The sequence below is a fragment of the Rhinoraja longicauda genome, chromosome 3 (genome assembly GCF_053455715.1).
Source record: "Rhinoraja longicauda isolate Sanriku21f chromosome 3, sRhiLon1.1, whole genome shotgun sequence".
NCBI lineage: Eukaryota > Metazoa > Chordata > Chondrichthyes > Rajiformes > Arhynchobatidae > Rhinoraja > Rhinoraja longicauda.
Window position 1 is genome coordinate 11,134,665 of NC_135955.1, and position 22,895 is coordinate 11,157,559.

At 44.4% G+C, this 22,895-nt stretch overlaps 1 protein-coding gene across 2 annotated transcripts in view; it reads left to right on the forward strand.

Annotated features, from left to right (window-relative positions):
* Positions 1–22,895, forward strand: part of LOC144612030 (ephrin type-A receptor 5-like) — a 317,322-nt gene that overhangs the window by 268,396 nt on the left and 26,031 nt on the right. For both annotated transcript variants that reach the window (XM_078431503.1, XM_078431511.1), the window contains exons 10-12: positions 7,656–7,781; positions 10,343–10,528; positions 20,639–20,700. In XM_078431503.1, coding sequence (XP_078287629.1) covers positions 7,656–7,781; positions 10,343–10,528; positions 20,639–20,700 — 374 coding nt within the window. The remainder of the gene's footprint in view (positions 1–7,655; positions 7,782–10,342; positions 10,529–20,638; positions 20,701–22,895) is intronic.

Consider the following 22,895-nt stretch of genomic DNA (forward strand, 5'->3'; position numbering starts at 1 on the left):
AGTCCACACCGACCGGTGATCTCCACACACTAACACTGCCCTACACACACTAGGGACAATTTTACACTTATACATTTACACCAAACCAATTAACCTCCACCAATTAACATGCACGTCTTTGGAGGGTGGGAGAAAACCGACGATCTCGGATAAAACCCACGCAGGTCATGGGGAGAACGAACAAACTCCGTACAGGCAGCACCAGTAGACAGGATCAAACCCGGGTCTCTGGCGCTGTAAGGCAGTAGCTCTACCACTGCATCGCCGAGCCCGCCTATTGATTGATACCTTATTATCGCATGTGACATGTCAGAGTGAAATTCTTTCACATACCATGCACAAAGTATGCAAAGAGTCGCCACCTATAGGGCACCGACAAGATTACAAAGTATTCATTCTAGTCCCCAATTGTCTCTCTTTGTTCTCCGCACCAGGTCCCTCTTCGTTCTCAAGGCGACCCTCCCACGGCGAGTGAATCACAAAGTGCCAGTGTAACGCAGCCAGTCAAGCAGCATCTCTGGAGATAGGCACAAAAATGCTGGAGTAACTCAGCGGGACAGACACCATCCCTCTTTTCGCTGCTCCCCCTCTGAGAAACAGCATCGGAATTTCCTTCCTACACACAGCGTCTCTGGAGGATGTAAATTGGCCTGTCCATGTCGTCCACAGACGCTGCCTGACCCGCTGAATTACTCCAGCACTTTGTGTCTCTTGGTATGATATTCTGGCTTCTTGAAGCCACAGTTCACATCTAACGCCTAGACTGTGTTACCGAGGACTCAGATTTGACGTTATTAAACTTTAAGGGGTGGTGCACAGATCCTTCCACATGTGATGAAAGAACGGGTCGACTGGGCTTGTATTCACTGGAGTTTAGAAGGATGAGAGGAGATCTTATAGAAACATATACAATTCTTAATGGATTGGATGGGCTTGATGCAGGAAAAATGTTCCCCATGTTGGGGGAGTCCAGAAACAGGGGTCACAGTTTAAGAATAAGGGGTTGGCCATTTAGGACTGAGATGAGTAAAAACTTTTTCACCCAGAGAGTTGTGAATCTGGAATTCTCTGCCACAGAAGGCAGTGGAGGCCAATTCACTGGATGTTTTCAAGAGAGAGTTAGATTTAGCTCTTAGGACTAAAGGAATCGAGGGATATGGGGATAAAGCAGGAATGGGGAATTGATTTTGGATGATCAGCCATGATCATATTGAATGGTGGTGCTGGCTCAAAGGGCCGAATGGCCTACTCCTGCACCTAATTTCTACATTTTTATGTTTCTACGAAGGGCCTCTGTGGGGTCCTGTGGCATAGTCCGCAGGTTATTACCATTCAGAAGGGCCAGGGATTTCTAGGAGCCATTGGGAACGTTACGTTTTTTTCAATCAGTTCCTTTGTCCACCTGCAATATTGTTGCATGACAGAGCTTGGAATATGCTTGGATTGAGAGGAGTCTGGTGTCAGGCATGTGGATGGGCAAGGCTGCCCCACGTAGCTGGTCAGCTGGAGTGTTGCCTTGGGTGAAGACTCTGAGGTTGGTTCACTTATCTTTCTGGTCAATGTTGCCTGTCAGCAATGTGCTAAGTAATGTGTGGGGTATTCAATAGGAATAAGAGCGCAAGAATGCAAGTCTGAAGAAGGGTCCGACCCAAAACATCGCCTGTCCACTCCCCCCACAGGTCTGCCTGACCTCGCTAAGTTCCTCCAGCACTTTGTGTTTTGCAAATGAATGCAATCCTTTGCTCTTTCTGTCTTTTGCAAGTCCCCATTTTTTTCTTCCAGGCCATTCAGCATCCTTTCCAATGCATATTCAGAGTGAATGTGTGTGTGTGCATGTATGTGTGGGAGTGTGTATGTGTATGTATGTGTGCGCGTGTGTATGTGTGTGTGTGCATGTATGTGTACGTGTGTGTTTGTGTGTGTGTGCATGTATGTGTGCGCCTGTGTATGTGCATGTATGTGTGCACGTGTGTATGTGTGTGCGCATGTATGTGTGAGCGCGTGTATGTGTGTGTGCATGTGCACATCTTATGGTCATCAGACACATTAAGTTGTATAGCGTGGACTGAGAGTGATACAGTGTGGAAACAGGCCCTTTGGCCCAACTTGCCCACACCGGCCAACATGTCCCAGCTACACTAGTCCCACCTGCCTGCGCTTGATCCATATCCCTCCAAATCATGTACCCGTCTATCTGTTTCTTAAATGTTGGGATAGTCCCATCCTCAGCTACCTGCTCTGGCAGCTGGTTCCATACACCCACCAGCCTTAGTGTGAAAAGTTACCCCTCAGATTCCTATTAAATCTTTTCCCCTTCACCTTGAACCTATGTCCTCTGGTCCTCGGTTCCCCTACTCTGGGCAAGAGACTCCGTGCATCTATTCCTCTCATGATTTTATACAGTCGATTCACTCCATGCAATGTTACTTCTCTCCATCAATGTTGCCTGTCCTTGAAGCCAGAGAAGAAATACCTGGGTGCAAATCACAGCTACATTTATCCTATGGAGTTTACATATCAAAAGATTAGATACTGAAAGAATGAATTATTCTTCATTTAAACTCATGCCAGAGTCTTATGTTATTATTGTTGTCATGTCAATTGTCTCAGGAACCATATATATGGTTTACTTCAACAATCTCTCACAGGTTGGTCCTCAAATAAATCACTCCTTTGGGTATGAATTGTTTTGTCCGACCCTTCCCATTCCTACCATTTTAACCTCAGTCCCAAGAAGGGTTCCAACTCGAAACGTCCCAAGTCCATTCCCTCCTCAGCCTGACCCGCTGAGTTCCTCTCTCACTTTGTGATTTAATAACCTTTAAATTGTTTGGGCTGGTATTTGGAAATCAAGGTCAAAGTACATTTTACGCAAGTCCGCAGCGCCTTGCAATTCCACCTAGGGCACAATTGAACGGCATTGAGGTAGGTACACTGTGTGGAAACAGGTCCTTCGACCCACCGAGTCTGCACCAACAAACAACAACCTACCTGGTGTCTGAAGAAGGGACTTCACCCGAATCGTCCCCTGCTTTGGGGGGAGAGGGGCAAAAGTTAAAGGAGACATGCGGGACAGGTTTTATTACACAGAAGGTGGTGGGTGCCTGGAGCACTCTACCAGGGGTGGTAGTGGAGGCAGAGACAATATGGTGTTTAAGAGGCTGTTAGATAAGCACGTGGATAAACAGGGAATGGAGCTATATAGACCATGTACAGGCAGAGGGGTTTAGTTTATCATGGGTTCTTGTTCAGCACATACATTGTGGGCTGAAGGGCCTGTTCCTGTGCTGTTCTATTCTATGTGTAGGAAGGAACTGCCGATGCTGGTTTACACCGAAGATAGACACAAGATGCTGTAGTAACTCAGCGGAACAGGCAGCATCTCTGGATGGAAGGAATGGGTGGCATTTATGGTCGGGACCCTTCTTCTGAAGAATGGTCTCGACCCGAAACATTACCCATTCCTTCTCTCCGGAGATGCTGCCTGACCCGCTGAGTTACTCCAGCATCTTGTGTCCATCTTCGGCGCAAACCAACATCTGCAGTACCTCCCCACACACAACAACCCACTAACCTCAAGGAAAACATTTTTAAAGTCCCCATTTCAAGCCCCTAAATAACAGCTTTGGACAAAATAAGAGTAACTTTCAGCACACAGTATTAAGAAAAACCTTGTTGTTCAATCTCTTCAGTAAGAACAAAATGGACCAAGTTAGAGCTGTAAACTTGACTTCTGAAGGTCAGCTCCATGGAAACTAATGTCACTGAATTTTAGAAGCAGAATTCACTACTCATGTTACATAACATTGCACGTTTCTTAGAGCTGATTAATTTCTACCCTGGTATATGTTGTTATATATCTGACATTGGATGTTATATAAAGGACAGGTTGTGTTCGATCATGAAGCGGGCATCTAATTCTTCCCCTCTCCACCCCAAAGACTTTCTATTTGCAGCTTTGGGAATCTCCTCTGTGCCTGAGATGATGGAAAGACACTCATCCCTGTTTTGTTTTCTCTCTCCAGACTTGACAGTTCCAATGTTTTCTGTAACCTTATCCTAACCGATTACGCCCTGAGAATAATGCATTCTGTCATTTCTACTCTCTTAAGCGTGATTCCCTTTATCATGTGTCTGCACACTGTGGACGGCTCGATTGTAATCACGTATTGTCTTTCCGCTGACTGGTTTGCACGCAACAAACGCTTTTCGCTGTACCTCGGTGCACCTGACAATAAACTAAACTGAACTAATGTACCCTGCCAACAGCCATTGACCTACCATGCCCACAAAGCTCACTGAACTATTGAGGCTGAAATATCCAAACTCTACTGTGAACATAGAACAGTACAGCTCAGGAATGGGTGCTTGGGCCTGCAATGCCCAATGCTGACCATGATGCCAAGATAAACTAATCTCCTCTGTGGAGGGAGATCATCAGGTAGACAGTGTTAAAGCACGGTGATCATTTCACCTCTGCCATCGGGAAGTAGGTAACGTCCATGGCAACGTCCATGTCCAGGAACAGCTTCTTCCCCAAGGCCATCGGGCTACTAAACATCACAACCTCAAATAACCTCCGAACGACATTATTATTGTTATTATTGCACTATTATTGTTTGGTTTTTTATGTGTGCATGTGTGTATATATATATATATGTGTGTGTGTGTGTGTGTGTGTGTGATCTATATATCTGTGTGTATTTGTGAGTATGTGTATAGATACACAAACAACTTTTTTTTCTTGGTTATTATTTTGTTTACAGTGTGTTATGTTTACATGTTCTGTTGTGCTGCTGCAAGTAAGAATTTCATTGTTCTATCTGGGACACACGACAATAAAACACTCTTGACTCTTGAAATGCTGAAAGTTTCCTTAGAATGGAGCAACATTCCCATTGACTCCTGGGAAACTGTAGCCCATGACCAGTCAACGTGGAGAGAGAGAGCATTCGGGATGGCATTTGGGATCCGCGGGGCTACACATCAGGAGCACTCGATGGAGGGATTGGAGGGACCATGGGCAACAGGCATCGAGAGACCCATCGATGGAAGAGGCAGTGGCTCCCACACTGGCCTCAATAAGTCGCCCATCATCCCGAAGGATTGCTTAAGAAGAAGAAGATAACACATTTTGGGGGGGGTTTTGCAATACTTTCGCCTCTCCCACAAACACTTTGTAAAACTATCTCCGCGATGCGAGATGCACATAGGTTCTCTCTCATTATTCTTCCTCAGTTTTAATCAGATGCCTTCCCTGTGTACCATCAACGGATATTTTTCTACGTCAACGTGTTAATGTGAATGAATAAAAGCTGTAGTTTTATATCAAGACGTTACATCGAGATGTAACAGGGCAGCACGGTGGCGCAGCGGTAGAGTTGCTGCCTCACGGCGAATGCAGCGCCGGAGACTCAGGTTCGATCCTGACCACGGGCGGCGTCTGTACGGAGTTTGTACGTTCTCCCCGTGACCTGCGTGGGTTTTCTCCGAGATCTTCGGTTTCCTCCCACACTCCAAAGACGTACAGGTATGTAGGTTAATTGGCTGGGCAAATGTAAAAATTGTCCCTAGTGGGTGTAGGATAGTGTTGGTGTGTGGGGATCGCTGGGCGGCATGGACCCGGTGGGCCGAATGGCCTGTTTCTGCGCTGTATCTCTAAAAAAAAAAATGATGACCAACCAATGTTTTTAAAAAAACAGATGAGAAGGACAAGGTAGTTTCACGCTGTTAACTTCGTGAAGGTAATAAAAGTCCAGACAATGGGTCTGAGTTTCAGCGGAGTCTCGGCGTGAGGAGAAGAACTCATACGTTCTTATGATCAAAATTGAAAGAAAGTGAATTAAAACAGTGCAAAGATTTCCAGCGTTGAATGCCTCGGCAGAATTAGACAAAAATAAATAATATAAAAAAACAAAATTAAAATGGAAAGTACTGGAAATACTCAGAAAGTCAGGGGACATCTGTGCAGAGAGATACTTCCTTGAAGTGCTGACTTATCTGAATGAACATCTGAATGGATGTTTGGTCATTGACCTGAAATGTTAATTCCAGTTTCTTTCTCCACACCAGCCACCTGATGTACTGAGTATTTTCAGCATTTTGCATTTATTTTAAATCAATAACACCTGCGGTATTTTGTTTCTGAATTGTGTATATTTTACGTGGGTCTTGATGATTGTAAAATGACAGGACTTTGCTCAATAGAAACTGTGATCTAAATGGAGGACTGCACTGACAAGAGTGATAACGGCTGAAGAAGGGTCTTGACCCAAAACGTCAACCATTCTTTCTCACCAGAGATGCTGCCCGTCCCGCTGAGCTATTTGTGTCTAGCTTGCAACATTTTCCTCAGCTCAGTTCCTTTAAGTCTTTGCTGCGTGGAATTCCTGTGTATCACCCAGCCTGATCAACTTGTAAGAAACGCTTTGAGACCCAACTGGGGCGGCACAGTGGCGCAGCGGTAGAGTTGCTGCCTTACAATGGCAGAGACCCAGGTTCGATCCTGACTACGGGTGCTGTCGGTACGCAGTTTGTATGTTGAAAGACTGGAGCGACTAGGCTTGTATACACTGGAATTTAGAAGGATGAGAGGAGATCTTATCGAAATGTATAAGATTATTAAGGGGTTGGACACGTTAGAGGCAGGAAACATGTTCCCAATGCTGGGGGAGTCCAGAACAAGGGGCCACAGTTTAAGAATAAGGGGTAGGCCATTTAGAACTGAGATGAGGAAAAACTTTTTCAGTCAGAGAGTTGTGCATCTGTGGAATTCTCTGCCTCAGAAGGCAGTGGAGACCAATTCTCTGAATGCATTCAAGAGAGAGCTGGATAGAGCTCTTAAGGATAGTGGAGTCAGGGGGTATGGGGAGAAGGCAAGAACGGGGTACTGATTGAGAATGATCAGCCATGATCACATTGAATGGCGGTGCTGGCTCGAAGGGCCGAATGGCCTCCTCCTGCACCTATTGTCTATTGATCTTCCCGTGACCTGCGTGGGTTTTCTCCAGGTGCTCCGGTTTCTTCCCACAGTCCAAAGCCGTACTGGTTTGTAGGCTAATTGGCTTGGTGTAATTGTAAATTTTCCCTAGTGCGTTTAGGGTAGTGTTAGTGTGCGGGGATCACTGGTCGGCGCGGACCCAGTGGGCTAAAAGGCCTGTTTCTGCACTGTATCACTAAACTAAACTAAACTAAACTTGGAACCGATGATATTTAGTCAAACCTGGAGACATTGACCAACACCACAGCAAGTGTTTCTTCAACACCCTCCCCAGAGGTCCTGGCTCTGAGCACAGGAACGGAATGAGGTTCCATGAAGAAAAATAAACCTTACATTTTAGGAAACAACTCCCTAAAAAGTGTGAAGGGGAATCTCTCGTACTGAAGTCTGTTTCTCCATAAATACCAAATGGACCAAAAGCCGCATTTATATTGGAAGATAGACACAAAAAGCTGGAGTAACTTGGCGGGTCAGCATCTCTGGAGAAAAGAAAGAGGTGACGTTTCGGGTCAAGACCTTTCTTCAGACGCCTGCTGTTCCTTCCTCTGCAATTAGATGACATAGAAATTAAAAATTACATTGTATGCGTAGCAACTTTACTCAACAGTAATATTATACCAAACTAACATCTGCATTATTGCCTCTTATCAAACAGTTAAATTGCCAGGTATACGGACTTACATTGATCCTCACGCCTATGAAGATCCAAGCCAAGCTGTTCATGAGTTTGCCAAGGAAATTGATGCCTCTTGCATAACAATCGAACGAGTCATCGGCGCAGGTGAGTAAAATGACGCAAAGTCCTGTTCTTTTATAGACAATAGACAATAGACAATAGGTGCAGGAGGAGGCCATTCGGCCCTTCGAGCCAGCATCGCCATTCAATGTGATCATGGCTGATCATTCTCAATCAGTACCCCGTTCCTGCCTTCTCCCCATACCCCCTGACTCCGCTATCCTTAAGAGCTCTATCTAGCTCTCTCTTGAATGCATTCAGAGAATTGGCCTCCACTGCCTTCTGAGGCAGAGAATTCCACAGATTCACAACTCTCTGACTGAAAAAGTTTTTCCTCATCTCAGTTCTAAATGGCCTACCCCTTATTCTTAAACCTTGGCCCCTTGTTCTGGACTCCCCCAACATTGGGAACATGTTTCCTGCCTCTAACGTGTCCAACCCCTTAATAACTTATACGTTTCAATAAGATCTCTCATCCTTCTACATTCCAGTGTATACAAGCCTAGTCGCTCCAGTCTTTCAACATATGACAGTCCCGCCATTCCGGGAATTAACCTAGTAAACCTATGCTGCACGCCCTCAATAGCAAGAACATCCTTCCTCAAATTTGGAGACCAAAACTGCACACAGTACACCAGGTGCGGTCTCACTAGGGCCCTGTACAACTGCAGAAGGACCTCTTTGCTCCTATACTCAACTCCTCTTGTTATGAAGGCCAACATTCCATTGGCTTTCTTCACTGCCTGCTGTACCTGCATGCTTCCTTTCAGTGACTGATGCACTAGGACACCCAGATCTCGTTGTACGTCCCCTGTTCCTAACTTGACACCATTCAGATAATACTCTGCCTTCCTATTCTTACCACCAAAGTGGATAGCCTCACAAAAGGATAACCTTTTGTTAGATCCCACGCTGTGGTTGAGCTACCGAACATTGCAATCTCTTCGCAAAACCAAGTAAGCTTTCAGCACATTGGCCTTCATCGGTGGGTGGCGGGTGTATGGATCGAGACGCCAGATGAGGTAGTTGAGGCAGGTACTATCAACACACTCAACAAACAGATAGGTACATGGATAGTACAAGTTTAGACGAATATCCAAATCTCTTTGGATTTTACTTAATACAAATGTAAAAATTGTCCCTAGTGGGTGTAGGATAGTGTTAGTGTGCGGAGATCGCTGGGCGGCGCGGACCCGGTGGGCCGAAGGGCCTGTTTCTGCGCTGTATCTCTAAATCTAAATCTAAAAGAATTATCTGCCAGAGCTGTCCCCTTATTTTTCCCTCCTGATTTCCTTCTTAAGTGTGCTCCTCAGTTACTGAAACTCCTCCAGGGATTACGCTTGATCCCAGTTATCTATGCCTCTCCCATGCCTTCTTTTTACTGAGTCTCAAATTCTCTTGTCATCCAAGGTTCCCTGAGTCAGTGGGCCGAAGAGCCTGTTTACAATAGACAATAGACAATAGACAATAGGTGCAGGAGTAGGCCATTCGGCCCTTTGAGCCAGCACCCGCCATTCAATGTGATCATGGCTGATCATTCTCAATCAGTACCCCATTCCTGCTTTCTCCCCATACCCCCTGACTCCGCTATCCTTAAGAGCTCTATCTAGCTCTCTCTTGAATGTATTCAGAGAATTGGCCTCCACTGTCTTCTGAGGCAGAGAATTCCACAGATTCACAACTCTCTGACTGAAAAAGTTTTTCCTCATCTCTGTTCTAAATGGCTTACCCCTTATTCTTAAACTGTGGCCCCTGGTTCTGGACTCCCCCAACATTGGGAACATGTTTCCTGCCTCTAACGTGTCCAACCCCTTAATAATCTTATATGTTTCGATAAGATCCCCTCTCATCCTTCTAAATTCCAGTGTATACAAGCCTAGTTGCTCCAGTCTTTCAACATATGACAGTCCCGCCATTCCGGGAATTAACCTAGTAAACCTATGCTGCACGCCCTCAATAGCAAGAATATCCTTCCTCAAATTTGGAGAACAAAACTGCACACAGTACTCCAGGTGTGGTCTCACTAGAGCCCTGTACAACTGCAGAAGGACCTCTTTGCTCCTATACTCAACTCCTCTTTCTGTGCTGTGTCTTTCAATCAATTCAATCAATCAACGTACACACCATAAAACGAATAAAGGCCCAGGCATTGCCATCATTTACAGAGGCAGATTTAGCAGACGCACAATGTCTCTTGCCCAGAAAAGGGGAATCAAGAAACAGAGGACATAGGTTTAAGGTGAGAAAGAATAGGTTTATTAGGAATTTAAAGGATAACTTTTTTTACACAGAATGTGGTGGGTATATGGAATTAGCTGCAGGAGGAGGTAGAAACATAGAAACATAGAAAATAGGTGTAGGAGTAGGCCATTCGACCCTTCGAGCCTGCACCGCCATTCAATATGATCATGGCTGGTAGTTGAGGAAGAAACCATAACAACATTTAAAAGACATTTGGACAGGTACATGGACAGGAAAAGTTCAGAGGGATGATGGGCCAAACACGGGCAGGTGGGACTAATGAACGTTGGTCAGCAAGGGCCAAGCTGGGCCGAAGGGCCTGTTCCCATGCCGTATGACTCTATGACTCTTATTACTCACTCAAGGTGAATTTGGCGAGGTGTGCAGTGGCCGTCTGAAGTTGCCTGGGAAAAGAGAGTTCCCGGTAGCCATCAAAACCCTGAAGGTTGGTTACACGGAGAAGCAACGCAGGGATTTCCTTGGTGAAGCGAGTATCATGGGACAGTTTGACCACCCAAACATCATCCACCTTGAGGGAGTGGTCACTAAAAGTACGTAGCCTTCCCTTCTTTAATTACCTTACAAATAAGTTGGATGCAGTGCTTGGGAGAATGCAGTTTTGAAGCCAAGATGATTTCCAGAAATATAAATTATTTTCTAGGCCTATTTTCATTCAAGACTTTAATATATGACCATTGTAGAACCAGGTAGAGTATAAATAAATAAAAATCAAAATGATGGTTCTAGCTGACAATTTTTCTGTGCGTTAACTCGGTATTTCCGGCAAAGTTGTTTGGTGTGTGAATGCGCTTCAATAAAGTACTCATTACCATGTCAAACATTGGATCTGTGTTCCCATTGTTTAACTACCGTAAGCGAAGAAACTAGGTGTTACACAAATTAGTGCACGTGCTTCATGCAATTTTCTTTTAAAATCAAAGAAGATTCAGATTGGATCTCTGTTAGTCCATAAGTGATAGGAGCAGAAATGGGCCACTCAGCCCATCGTCTGCTCTGCCATTCAATCATGGCTGATCTATCTTTCCCTTCTCAACCCCATTCACCCTGCCTTCTCCCTATAATCCCTGACACCTGTACTAATCATTAATCGGTCAATCTCTGCCTTAAAAATACCCATTGGCTAGGCATCTACAGCCTTCTGTGGCAAATGAATTCCACAGATTCACCACCCTCTGACTAAAGAAATTCCTCCTCATCTCCTTTCCAAAGGTGCGTCCATTAATTCTGAGGCTGTGGCCTCTGGTTCTAGACTCTCCCACTAGTGGAAACATCCTCTCCACATCTGCTCTATCCAGGCCTTTTACTATTTGGCAGGTTTCTGTAGTTCAGTCGTCTGTCAGGATGCACCATTGTTGCAGTTGTCACTCTGATTGAAGGCAACTTTTACAAGGAACAACTTCACATCCTAAGTAAAACACCAGCTTTGGAGGGAGTGGACTGGTGGCATTTTGGATCAGTACTCTTCTTCATACTGAAGGCCGAAGGCTTCTCCAGTATGAAGAAAAATCCTGACCCAAAATGCCGTCCCTTCATTCCCTCCACAGATGTTCCCTGACCAGCTGAGTTCCACCAGCACTTTGTCTTTTGCTCAAGATCCCAGCATCTGCAGTTCCTTGTGTCTCCGTGTCCTCAGTATTTTGTACCGTGTCCTCTTCGTATCTTCATCTCAGCTGCTTGTTTTCAAAATGAATCTGCAGTTTGCGAAGTATTTACCCTTAAACCACTCCCCCACAAAAGTGTACAATTAAGGGTGACTGACCACATATCCTGTATTGGAAAATAACTGCAGATGCTGGTTCAAATCGAAGGTATCACAAAATGCTGGAGTAACTCAGCGGGTCAGGCAGCATCTCAGGAGAGAAGGAATGGGTGACGTTTCGGGTCGAGACCCTTCTTCAGACTGAAGAAGGGTCTCGACCCGAAATGTCACCCATTCCTTCTCTCCTGAGATGCTGCCTGGCCCGCTAAGTTACTCCAGCATTTTGTGATACATATCCTGTATTTAGTTTGGAGAGCCATATTACACGCAGAAGTGTTCTGTGAGGGGTTTGTTGTACTAACATTAATGGGCTGAATTCTACCTACATGTGGTCCTGTGGTTCCATAGAGAAAAGGGATCCCAACTTGAAATGTCACCCACCCTTTGTCACCAGAGATGCTGCCTGGCCCGCTGAGTTACTCCAGCACTTCGTGTCTATCTTTGGTATAAACCAGCATCTGAAGTTCCTTGTTTCTACATGAGGCCTATATCTGCCCCTTTCATTGGCCCAGGTTTAACACATGTCCATTAATTCCATAGTGGGGTGCCAGAGATGAATTGCCAGACAGAATGCTGAAGTATCATACCTTTAGCTCCACTACTGAGTCCAGGATCGGAGCGCTGGCGTGTTGGGCGAGAGCCGAACCACAACAGCTATGCACACAGAATCAGCATCAGCACAGCCTCTCTGCTTCGTTGTCACCTTCTCCTTGCTAACAATGATCTATTCTCCTTATTCGTTAACCCTCATCCCCTTTGATGTCTCCTTTTCACACCTTACACTTCTTTATCTCTGTGTCTCCCTCTCCCCTGACTCTCAGTCTGAAGAAGGGTCTCAACCTGAAACGTCACCCATTCCTTCTCTCCAGAGATGCTGCCTGACCAATTGAGTTACTCCAGCATTTCGGTGTAAACCAGCATCTGCAGTTCCTTCCTGCACACATCAGCACAACCTTGTTCAATCGCATGATTCAATCAAGAATCTATCGATCTCTACCTTAAATATATCCATTGATTGGCCTCCACAGCCTTCTGTGATAAAGAATTCCACACATTCACCACCCTCTCACTAAAGAAATTCCCCCTCATCTCCTTCCTAAAAGAATGTCCTTTAATTCTGAGGCTATGATCTCTGGTCCTAGACTCTGCCACTAGTGGAAACATCCTCTCCACATCCACTCTATCCAAGCCTTTCACTATTCGATACGTTTCAATGAAGTCCCCCCCCTCATCCTTCTAAACTCCAGCGAGTACAGGCCCAGTGCCGTCAAATGTTCATCATTTGTTAAGCCACTCATTCCTGGAATCATGACACAAGAGATGCAGATGACTCAGCAGGTCAGGCAGCGTCTGTAGAGAGGGGAAGGGTCGATGTTATGGGTCGGGTCCCAGCACCCCCTACTGTTGAATGAGCATCAACGGTGGAGCACTTAGACTTGCCTTCCAAGCCCGGTCCTCACTCGATGGTTTGCTGCGCCTTGTGGGTGGAAATCCCAGCGGGGTGGGTGAACTCAGATATCACAAGAAGATGAGGATGGCCCTGTGGCGCTGCGGTGTAGTTGCTGCCTTACAGCACCAGAGACCTGCGTTCGATCCTGACTACGGCTGCTGCCTCTACGGAGTTTGTACGTTTTCCCTATGACTGCGTGGGTTTTCTCTGGGTGCTCCGATTTCCTCCTACATCCCAAAGACGCGCAGGGTATGTCGGTTAATTAGCTTCTGTAAATCGTCCCTAAAGTGTGCAGGATAGAACTAGTGCACAGGGATCGCTGGTCGGTGCAGACTTAGTGGGTGAAAAACCTGTTTCCGTGCTGTATCTCTAAACTAAACTCAGCTAAATTAGGTATGTTGTAGGAAAGAACTGCAGATGCAGAAAAGATAGACACAAAGATAGACACAAAGTGCTGGAGTAACTCAGCGGGGCAGGCAGCATCTCTGTAGAGAAGGAATGGGTTACAATAGACAATAGACAAAAGACAATAGGTGCAGGAGGAGGCCATTCGGCCCTTCGAGCCAGCACCGCCATTCAATGTGATCATGGCTGATCATTCTCAATCAGTACCCCGTTCCTGCCTTCTCCCCATACCCCCTGACTCCGCTATCTTTAAGAGCTCTATCCAGCTCTCTCTTGAATGCATTCATAGAATTGGCCTCCACTGCCTTCTGAGGCAGAGAATTCCACAGATTCACAACTCTCTGACTGAAAAAGTTTTCCCTCCTCTCAGTTCTAAATGGCCTACCCCTTATTCTTAAACTGTGGACCCTTGTTCTGGACTCCCCCAACATTGGGAACATGTTTCCTGCCTCTAACGTGTCCAACCCCTTAATAATCTTATACATTTCCGGTCGAGACCCTTCTTCAGACTCCTACACAGGGCGTACGTTAATTGAGCATTAAATGCCCATAGGAGGCAGGCTTCATAAAGCATGACCAGGCCCGATTAAACTGTTTGCTTTAAACATGTAAAATACTCCCCACACCTATTGGATTCCTATAGTGATATTAAATTTGTTCGACATAACTGACTTATATTTACACATTATATTGTTAAATATAACAATATAATACAATTGTTTATGAAGGTCCATGGGAAAGAAAGAACCCCTCTTAAAGGGTGCAGAGACAGGGGAGTGAAACATATGAAAGGATTCTGACTATTAAAATGTTTGGAAATAATGTGCAAATTATTGCCATTGTAAAAATAAAAACTTGTCTGATTTACTGTTAATAGCTTTGGCAAAGGCCATTTGTTAACTGATCGACCCACCAAGTCTGCACCGACCAGCGATCCCTGTGCACTAGTTCTATCCTGCACACCTTCGGGACAATTTACGGAAGCCAATTAACCTACAAACCTGCACGTCTTTGGGATGTGGGAGGAAATCGGAGCACCCAGAGAAAACCCACGCAGTCATAGGGAGAATTTGTAGAGACAGCACCCGTAGTCAGGATTGAACCCGGGTCTCTGGTGCTGTAAGGCAGCAACTCTACCGCTGCGCCACCGTGCAACCCTCATCTTAATCTTATTGTGATGTCTGAGTTCACCCACCCCGCTGGGATTTCACTCACAAGACAGCCCAATGACAGCTTCATTTCTCTCTCTCTCTAGCTGAGCTTTGATTTAATCTCAGAGCATTACCAGGGTGCATGACACAGGGACAATACATTGCTGTCATTGTCTTTGAAGCTAACAAGCGTTGCAGTAAACCTGTCACAATACTCCGATCAAGTGCTGCTCGTTCCAAAGTTCTGCTACTCTGTTTTTTGCTCTTTCCACTTGTGCATTTCTGTTACATAGTGAAATTATCACTTCCTTAATTGCATTAAAATGGAAGAGATTTGATCTCTGAGGTCAATGTCTACATTGCTGCCACATCAGTTGCTGTAAAGAGACACCAAACTGTTTCATCGATACATCGATAAATAAGGGTCATTTATGAGAAATGAACATCAAAATTAGGCGTTACCACCTCTTGCACACGATGCTAAATGATCTGCTGTTCATTAAACAGAGATGTGCAGGTGACATGGATTTGGTGAGTTTTAAGAGCAAATTGGTGGACGTGTTATTCAACAAATGAGTTGCCTGTAAAATATATATGTAAGCCATGTATTTTAAAATATAAACACAGAATATCCAATTTTAATGAAGACATGTTATTTTATTATATAACTCACCTGTACATGATATTCAACAAATTAGTTACCTGAAAAGTATATATGTAGGCCAGGACTTTCAAAATGTAAACACAGAATATCCAATTTTTATGAAGACATATTCTTTTATTGTATAACTCACCTGTACATATTATTTTTCATATTTTAAAGCCTAATCCATCAATAGTTTGGGGCAGCGAGAGGTTGAAAGCACACTAGTATAAGAAAATAACTGCAGTTGCTGGTACAAATCGATTTATTCACAAAATGCTGGAGTAACTCAGCAGGTCAGGCAGCATCTCGGGAGAGAAGGAATGGGTGACGTTTCGGGTCGAGACCCTTCTTCAGACTGATGTCAGGGGGGTGGGACAAAGGAAGTATATAGGTGGAGACAGGAAGATAGAGGGAGATCTGGGAAGGAGGAGGGGAAGGGAGGGACAGAGGAACTATCTAAAGTTGGAGAAGTCGATGTTCATACCACTGGGCTGCAAACTGCCTAGGCGAAATATGAGGTGCTGTTCCTCCAATTTCCGGTGGGCCTCACTATGGCACTGAAGGAGGCCCATGACAGAAAGGTCAGACTGGGAATGGGAGGGGGAGTTGAAGTGCTCGGCCACCGGGAGATCAGTTTGGTTAATGCGGACCGAGCGCAGGTGTTCAGCGAAACAATCGCCGAGCCTGCGCTTGGTTTCGCCGATGTAAATAAGTTGACATCTAGAGCAGCGGATGCAATAGATGAGGTTGGAGGAGGTGCAGGTGAACCTTTGTCTCACCTGGAAAGAATGTTTGGGTCCTGTTTGGTTGGTCCTGTTGTTGGTTGGTTTGGTCCTGTTTGGTTGAAAGCACACAGTCTTTTCCCCAGGATTGAGAAATCAAGACCTAGAGGGCATAGATTTAGATTGAGAGGGGAAAGATTGAATCGGAACCCAAGCGGCATTTTTTTCACACAGGGGTTGTTACACACACCGATCAGCCAAAACATTATGACCTGATGAACCAAAACATTATGACCACCTGCCTAATATGCTGTTGGTCCTCCGTGTGCAGCCCCATACGCAGCAGGGTGTGATGCGCTGTGCATTGTGACACATTCCTCCCGTGACCACCATTAAAATTTTCTGTGACTTGTGCTGGTTCGGACCAGACGGGATAGCCTTTGTTGCCCTCGTGCATCGATGAGCCTTGGGTGCAACAAACACCCGTCGCCGGTTTGTGGTTTGTCCCTCCTCGGACCATTGTCGGTAGGTACTCACCACTGCTGACCGGGAGCACCCCACAAGCCTTGCCGTTTCAGAGATGCTCTCACCCAGTCATCTGGCCATAGCAATTTGGCCCTGCACGGTAGCGCAGCGGTAGAGTTGCTGCTTTACAGCGAATGCAGCGCCGGAGACTCAGGTTCGATCCTGACTACGGGTGCTGCACTGTAAGGAGTTTGTACGTTCTCCCCGTGACCTGCGTGGGTTTTCTCCGAGATCTTCGGTTTCCTCCCACACTCCAAAGACGTACAGGTATGTAGGTTAATTGGCTGGGTAAAATGTAAAAATTGTCCCTAATGGGTGTAGGATAGTGTTAATGTGCGGGGATTACTGGGCGGCATGGACTTGGAGGGCCGAAAAGGCCTGTTTCCGGCTGTATATATATGATATGATATGAAAGTCGCTCAGGTCTTTACTCCTGCCCATTTCTCCTGCATCCAACACATCAACCTCAAGAACTGACTGTTCACTTGCTGCCTAATATATCCCACCCCTTGACAGGTGCCATTGTAACAAGATAATCAATGTTATTCACTTCGTCTGTTTTGGCTGATCTTTTTTGAACAAGCTGTAGGTGGAAGTGGTTGAGGTAGGAACAATAACACGATTTAAAAGACATTTGGACAGGTCAATGGGTCGGAAAGATTCAGATGGATATGAGTCAAACGTAGGTAAATGGGACCAGCTCAAATAGGCATATTGGTTGGCATGATCAAGTTGGGCCAAAGGGCCTGCTTCTGTACAATATGACTCTATGACTCTATTAGGGAGTATAAAACAGAAATATAATCCCAACCAGTTCACAATCACTCATATCTTATTTCCTATGACAATCTCCCAATTCACTTTTAAATTTCTTGAGTTTTTGACCACGCTGAACTCTTTCAGAATTAAGGTGGTAATTGCTGTGTGCAACTCTGGTCTGTTTTTACTGGATATTTCTGCCCGGTTTTATTATTACCTGATAGCTATTCGCTTTTCCATTCAAATTTATGCACTGCTATGTGGCTATTTATAATAAAAACCTACCAAATGCAGACGTTTCACCGCAGTTACATTCTATCATCAGTAATGAGGCTGCAGTGTCCTGGTTTTGCATTTCCCTGTTCTATGGGCAGTACATCTGTCTTTCTGAGCATTTATCTTTCTCACCTCCCAAATCCTCGTACATTTTTAATTTAATTATCAATTGCATATAAGCATTATTTAAAACTAAGCACGGAATATATGACTTTTAAATGCCAAATGTGTGCTGCACCAATAATTCCCAGGCCTATAACTATAATCTGACTTCAGGTAAAGACTACACTTGGTCTCATGTGCAATTTCACTTGGGGATAGAATTGTATGTACTTATATTTGCCTAATTAATCTGGAAAAATAATTGCTTTGGCCAAATTAATTTTTCGTTTAAAGGTAACACGAGTGGTGTGGTAGTTAAGAGTGAAATAGAGGGGTGGATTTTTTTTCTTCAGAATTAGTAATCAAAGTACCGAGGTGGCTCAACTGGAACACTGAATGAAATATCTGTGTCAAGATGTAGCCTCGATTTTTGATGAGCAAATGCCATTACTTTTTATTATTCGCCTGTGGGTAAAATTGACAAGGTTAGGAATCGGCCCATCACTCAAGGGTCTGAGGGCTTTCATGGTGTACCAGCGAGACTTACAGGAGTCAATGCCTCGAAAAGGCAGCCAGCGTCATCGGATATCCGCACCACCCTGGCCACACACCCATTTCACCCCTACCATCGGGAAGAGGATATGTGTGTGTGTGTGGGTGTGTGTACATATATCTATATACTAAAACTCTCATTTGCTTGTTGCTGAACTGCAGGCAAAACGGTACACGATAGCGCGACAATGTTAGGCCCACCTTACTCACCGTCGTCCCTTTAGTACTAATGGAAGAAGTTTCATTGAAATCGGTGTTATATTTTTTAAGTTATTCCCATTTTTAAGTTTAAATCTATCTCCTAGGGAGGGAGGGGGAGGGAGGGGGAGGGAGGGAGGGAGAGAGGGAGGAGAGGGGGAGGAGGGAGGATAAGGGGGGTTGAGGGGGATGGAGTGGGGGGAGGGAGGAGGGAGGGGGGTGGGTGAGGGGAGGGAGAGAGGAGGAGAGGGTGCTGCACCAATGCAGGTTTGGGCCCAATGGGTCCACTTGGTCTAGTATATATATATCTGTGTGTGTGTGTGTAAGTGTGTGTATCTACATACTAACTGAAATATGTGTCTATATATACTGTATATATGTATATGCACACATGCATATGTGTATGCGTAAGTGTGTATACATATATATCTGAGTGTGTATATATACTGTTGTGGGAAATTGTTCCCGTAAAACCTAGACCATAGACTATTAGGTGAGAGACAAGGCTTTTATTAAATGACCGAGCTCTGGAAGAAGTGCTATACCCTCGAATATTTATAAATATATATACATGCTGAAATATGTAGTGTAAGAAAATAACTGCAGATGCTGGTACAAATCGAAGGTATTTATTTCACAAAATGCTGGAGTAACTCAGCAGGTCAGGCAGCATCTCAGGAGAGAAGGAATGGGTGACGTTTCGGGTCGACCCGAAACATCACCCATTCCTTCTCTCCTGAGATGCTGCCTGACCTGCTGAGTTACTCCAGCATTTTGTGAAATAAATACCTGCTGAAATATGTATATATACTGAACTATTTATATGTGTGTGTGTTTGTGTGTGTGTGTGTATACATATTGAAATATATATATAATTAACGTTTTATGTGTGTATATATATAACTTTTTTTCATTCTATATATATATATATGCTTTTTTTGTCATTTATTATATTGTTTACCAAGTAATATGTTTACATATTCTACTGTGCTGCTGCAAGTAAAAATGTCATGGTTCGTTTTGGGACAATAAAACACTTTTGACTCTCGACTCCTGAGTGTGGAATCTGAGTCACCTGCAGGCAGAGTTGGGCAGATGGGACAGATAATCTACCTGAAGGACGAGTTAGCTGAACAGTTAAGACTTTTCAACAGATCGCCAAAGCACGAGGTCACTTTCAGAATGAGCGTTTGCAATTACTCAACTAGGCGAAGCCTCTGTGTTGCCAAACCATTCCACACGGCTGTTGTATGTTCAATGAGTCAACAATGATGTCTATAATGAGGTTGCGCTTTGAAAGCCAACCTTCATGCAAACAGATGTTCAAATAACTCGATGACACGGTGGTGCACTGTAGAGTTGCTGCCTTACAGCGCCTGTCTGTGTGGAGTTTGCACGCTCTCCTCGTGACGTGCATGGGTTTTCTCCGGGAGCTCCTGTTTCCTCCCAGACTCCAAAGACGTACAGGTTTGTAGGTTAATTGGCTAGTTAAAATTGTAAAATTGTTCCTAGCATGTGTAGGATAGTGTTGGTGTGTGGGAATCGCTGGCCGGCACTGATTCGGTGGCCCGAAGAGCCTGTTTCTGCGCTGCATCTCTAAACTAAACTAAACTAAAAAACTAAACCTTCTCAAGTGTTTGTTTCTCCCATCTGATTACGATATGATACAGTACGATACGATAGAACTTTATTGGTCTGCCAACAGTCCTCAGAAAAATCAGGTGATTGTGAGGAGAAGTTAGACAATTCTAGTCACAAAGATTTCTTAATTTAATGCAAGTTAATATCAAACTTGCGCGATTAGGTGTTGGATTTTAAAACAGATAAGTATATTTTATTGATGATTATGACTCGTATTATTCCTGTTAAGAGGTGCTGTTTTCATTGGAAATTATTGAGCTGATTTATTATCCAGAAATTCAAATGGTGAGCAAAATTCACATTGAATGCATCACAGAAACATGCAATTAATTGCAAAAACCATGAGCTGCATATAACAATTACTCAAGATTTGTTTCCAGCAATTGCAAATTCTAACTGTTGAATATTGCTGCACAATTCGAATAAATAACTTTCTTTTTATATATATTTTAAGGTAAACCAGTTATGATAGTGACAGAATATATGGAGAATGGCTCTCTTGATACTTTTTTAAAGGTAAGTTTTTTTTTTACATTTCAGAAATTAACTTATGAATCAAGTGGCAATTTATTTGTTTCATCCTTTTCCTATTAAATTATTCATGGATTCATTTATGACATAATGTCAAATATTTACGGTATTCATGTTTAGGAATTAGCCTATTACAGATTAATTTTATTAGTTAGTGCGTCTAACATGGAGCCAAGTGTGCACTCTGCATCTTACCCTTTGCCTAATCTATTGTGCTTTGGGTTGGACTGATTATATCCATGCATGGTGGATCTGATCTGTTTGGATAGCATGCAAAACAAAGCTTTTCACTGTACCTCGTTATACATCTGACAATAATAAGCCTAAACCTAAAGCTAAACTGATGACAGATCACAGTGATCAGCAAATCAATTCGTCACACTTCTACTTTTCTGTTCCTTAATCTTAATAAGGATATATGAATATGAGTCCAAGTACAGCCTTACAGCACCAGAGACCCGGGTTCGATCCTGACTAAGGGTGCTGTCTGTACAGAGTTTGTACGCTCTCCCCGTGACCTGCGTGGGTTTTCTCCGGGCGCTCCGGTTTCCTCCCACACTCCAAAGACATACAGGTTTATAGGTTAATTGGTTTTGGTAACATTGTAAATTTTCCTTAGCGTGTGTAACATAGTGCAAGTGGGCGGGGATCGCTGGTTGGTGCGGACTCAGTGGGCCGAATGGCCTGTTTCCGCGTTGTATCTCTAAACTAAACTAATTTGGCAGTGTCAATCTTTGGGCCCTGCTATTTATCTATCCCCACCTTCCATTATCCACTGCGCTGCTGATACTGTTTTATAAGAGCATATTTCAACATTAAAGTGAATTTTTAAATTGCATCGGCAGAGTACAAAATTCAAAAATAATATCTCTGGAGTTTAAAGTCGGTGACTTAAAATGGTATTATTTAATAAAAGGTATAACATACAGGATCCCATTTCTGACAAAGTAATTCACGATGGGGAAGGAAATGGAACCAATAATGAAATTATTGCATTTCGTGCAAATTACAATTCAAGGCATGTCCATGGGCTAATTATTAGTCTGCACAGGAGAGGGAACCTTTGCAGTAGACATGGGAAAGTGGCAAGCATTCTAGGAGTTTCAAACCATTCAAATCACCAAGGACACAGCATTACTCCCCCACCAACCCTTCCACTCCACAATGCTCCTTGCATTGAAATCAGCACACTTCAAGACCATCAGCATCATCATATTCCTTCACCTCTCCCTCCCTGCCTGCCCTTCCTTCGACTCTTACTGGTCCTAACCACCTTCCCAGATAATATTATACATGTATCCAAAATCCACCTCTCACATTGTTTCTGAAAGCAGATTGAACTTCTGTTCACCGTGAAGGTAGACATACACAAAATGCTGGAGTAACTCAGCAAGACCGGCAGCATCTCTGGATAGAAGGAATGGGTAACTTTTGGGGCCGAGACCCTTCTTAACATCACCCATTCTCTAACACCTGGAGAAGCCTGGTAGCACTGTGAGAATCATGTTCTTTGATTTCCTCAGTGCATTCAACACCATCCAGCCTGTGCTTCTGAAGGGCAAGCTGGAGTGCACAGGAGTGGATCACCACCTCACATCCTGGATTCTGGACTACCTCACCAACCGACCACAGTATGTGAGGACAAAGGACCTGGTCTCGGACAGGGTGGTCTGCAGCACTGGGGTTCCGCAGGGAACAGTGCTAGTGCCATTCTTGTTCACCCTGTCCACTGTGGACTTCATGCACAGCTCTGCCAACTGCCATCTGCAAAAGTTCTCTGACAACTCTGCCATCGTCGGCCTCATCACAGACGACGATGACAGGGCGTACAGAGAACTGACCCAGGACTTTGTGGACTGGTGCCAGCGGAACCGCCTCCGGATCAACGCGGGGAAAACCAGGGAGATAGTGGTGGATTTCCACAGGCGCAGCCAGGCCCCCTCGACACCGGTGAACATCCAGGGAATGGACATTGAGAGAGTGGACTCTTATAATAATAATAATAATAATAATACATTTTATTTATATAGCGCTTTTCATATACTCAAAGACGCTTTACAGAGATTTTGAGAACATAGGGGAAATGAATAAATAGATAAATAAGTAAATAAATAAATGAACAGAGAAAGGAGACAGAAGGTGAGGTGACCTTCAGTGATTGAAGGCAGTATTGAACAGGT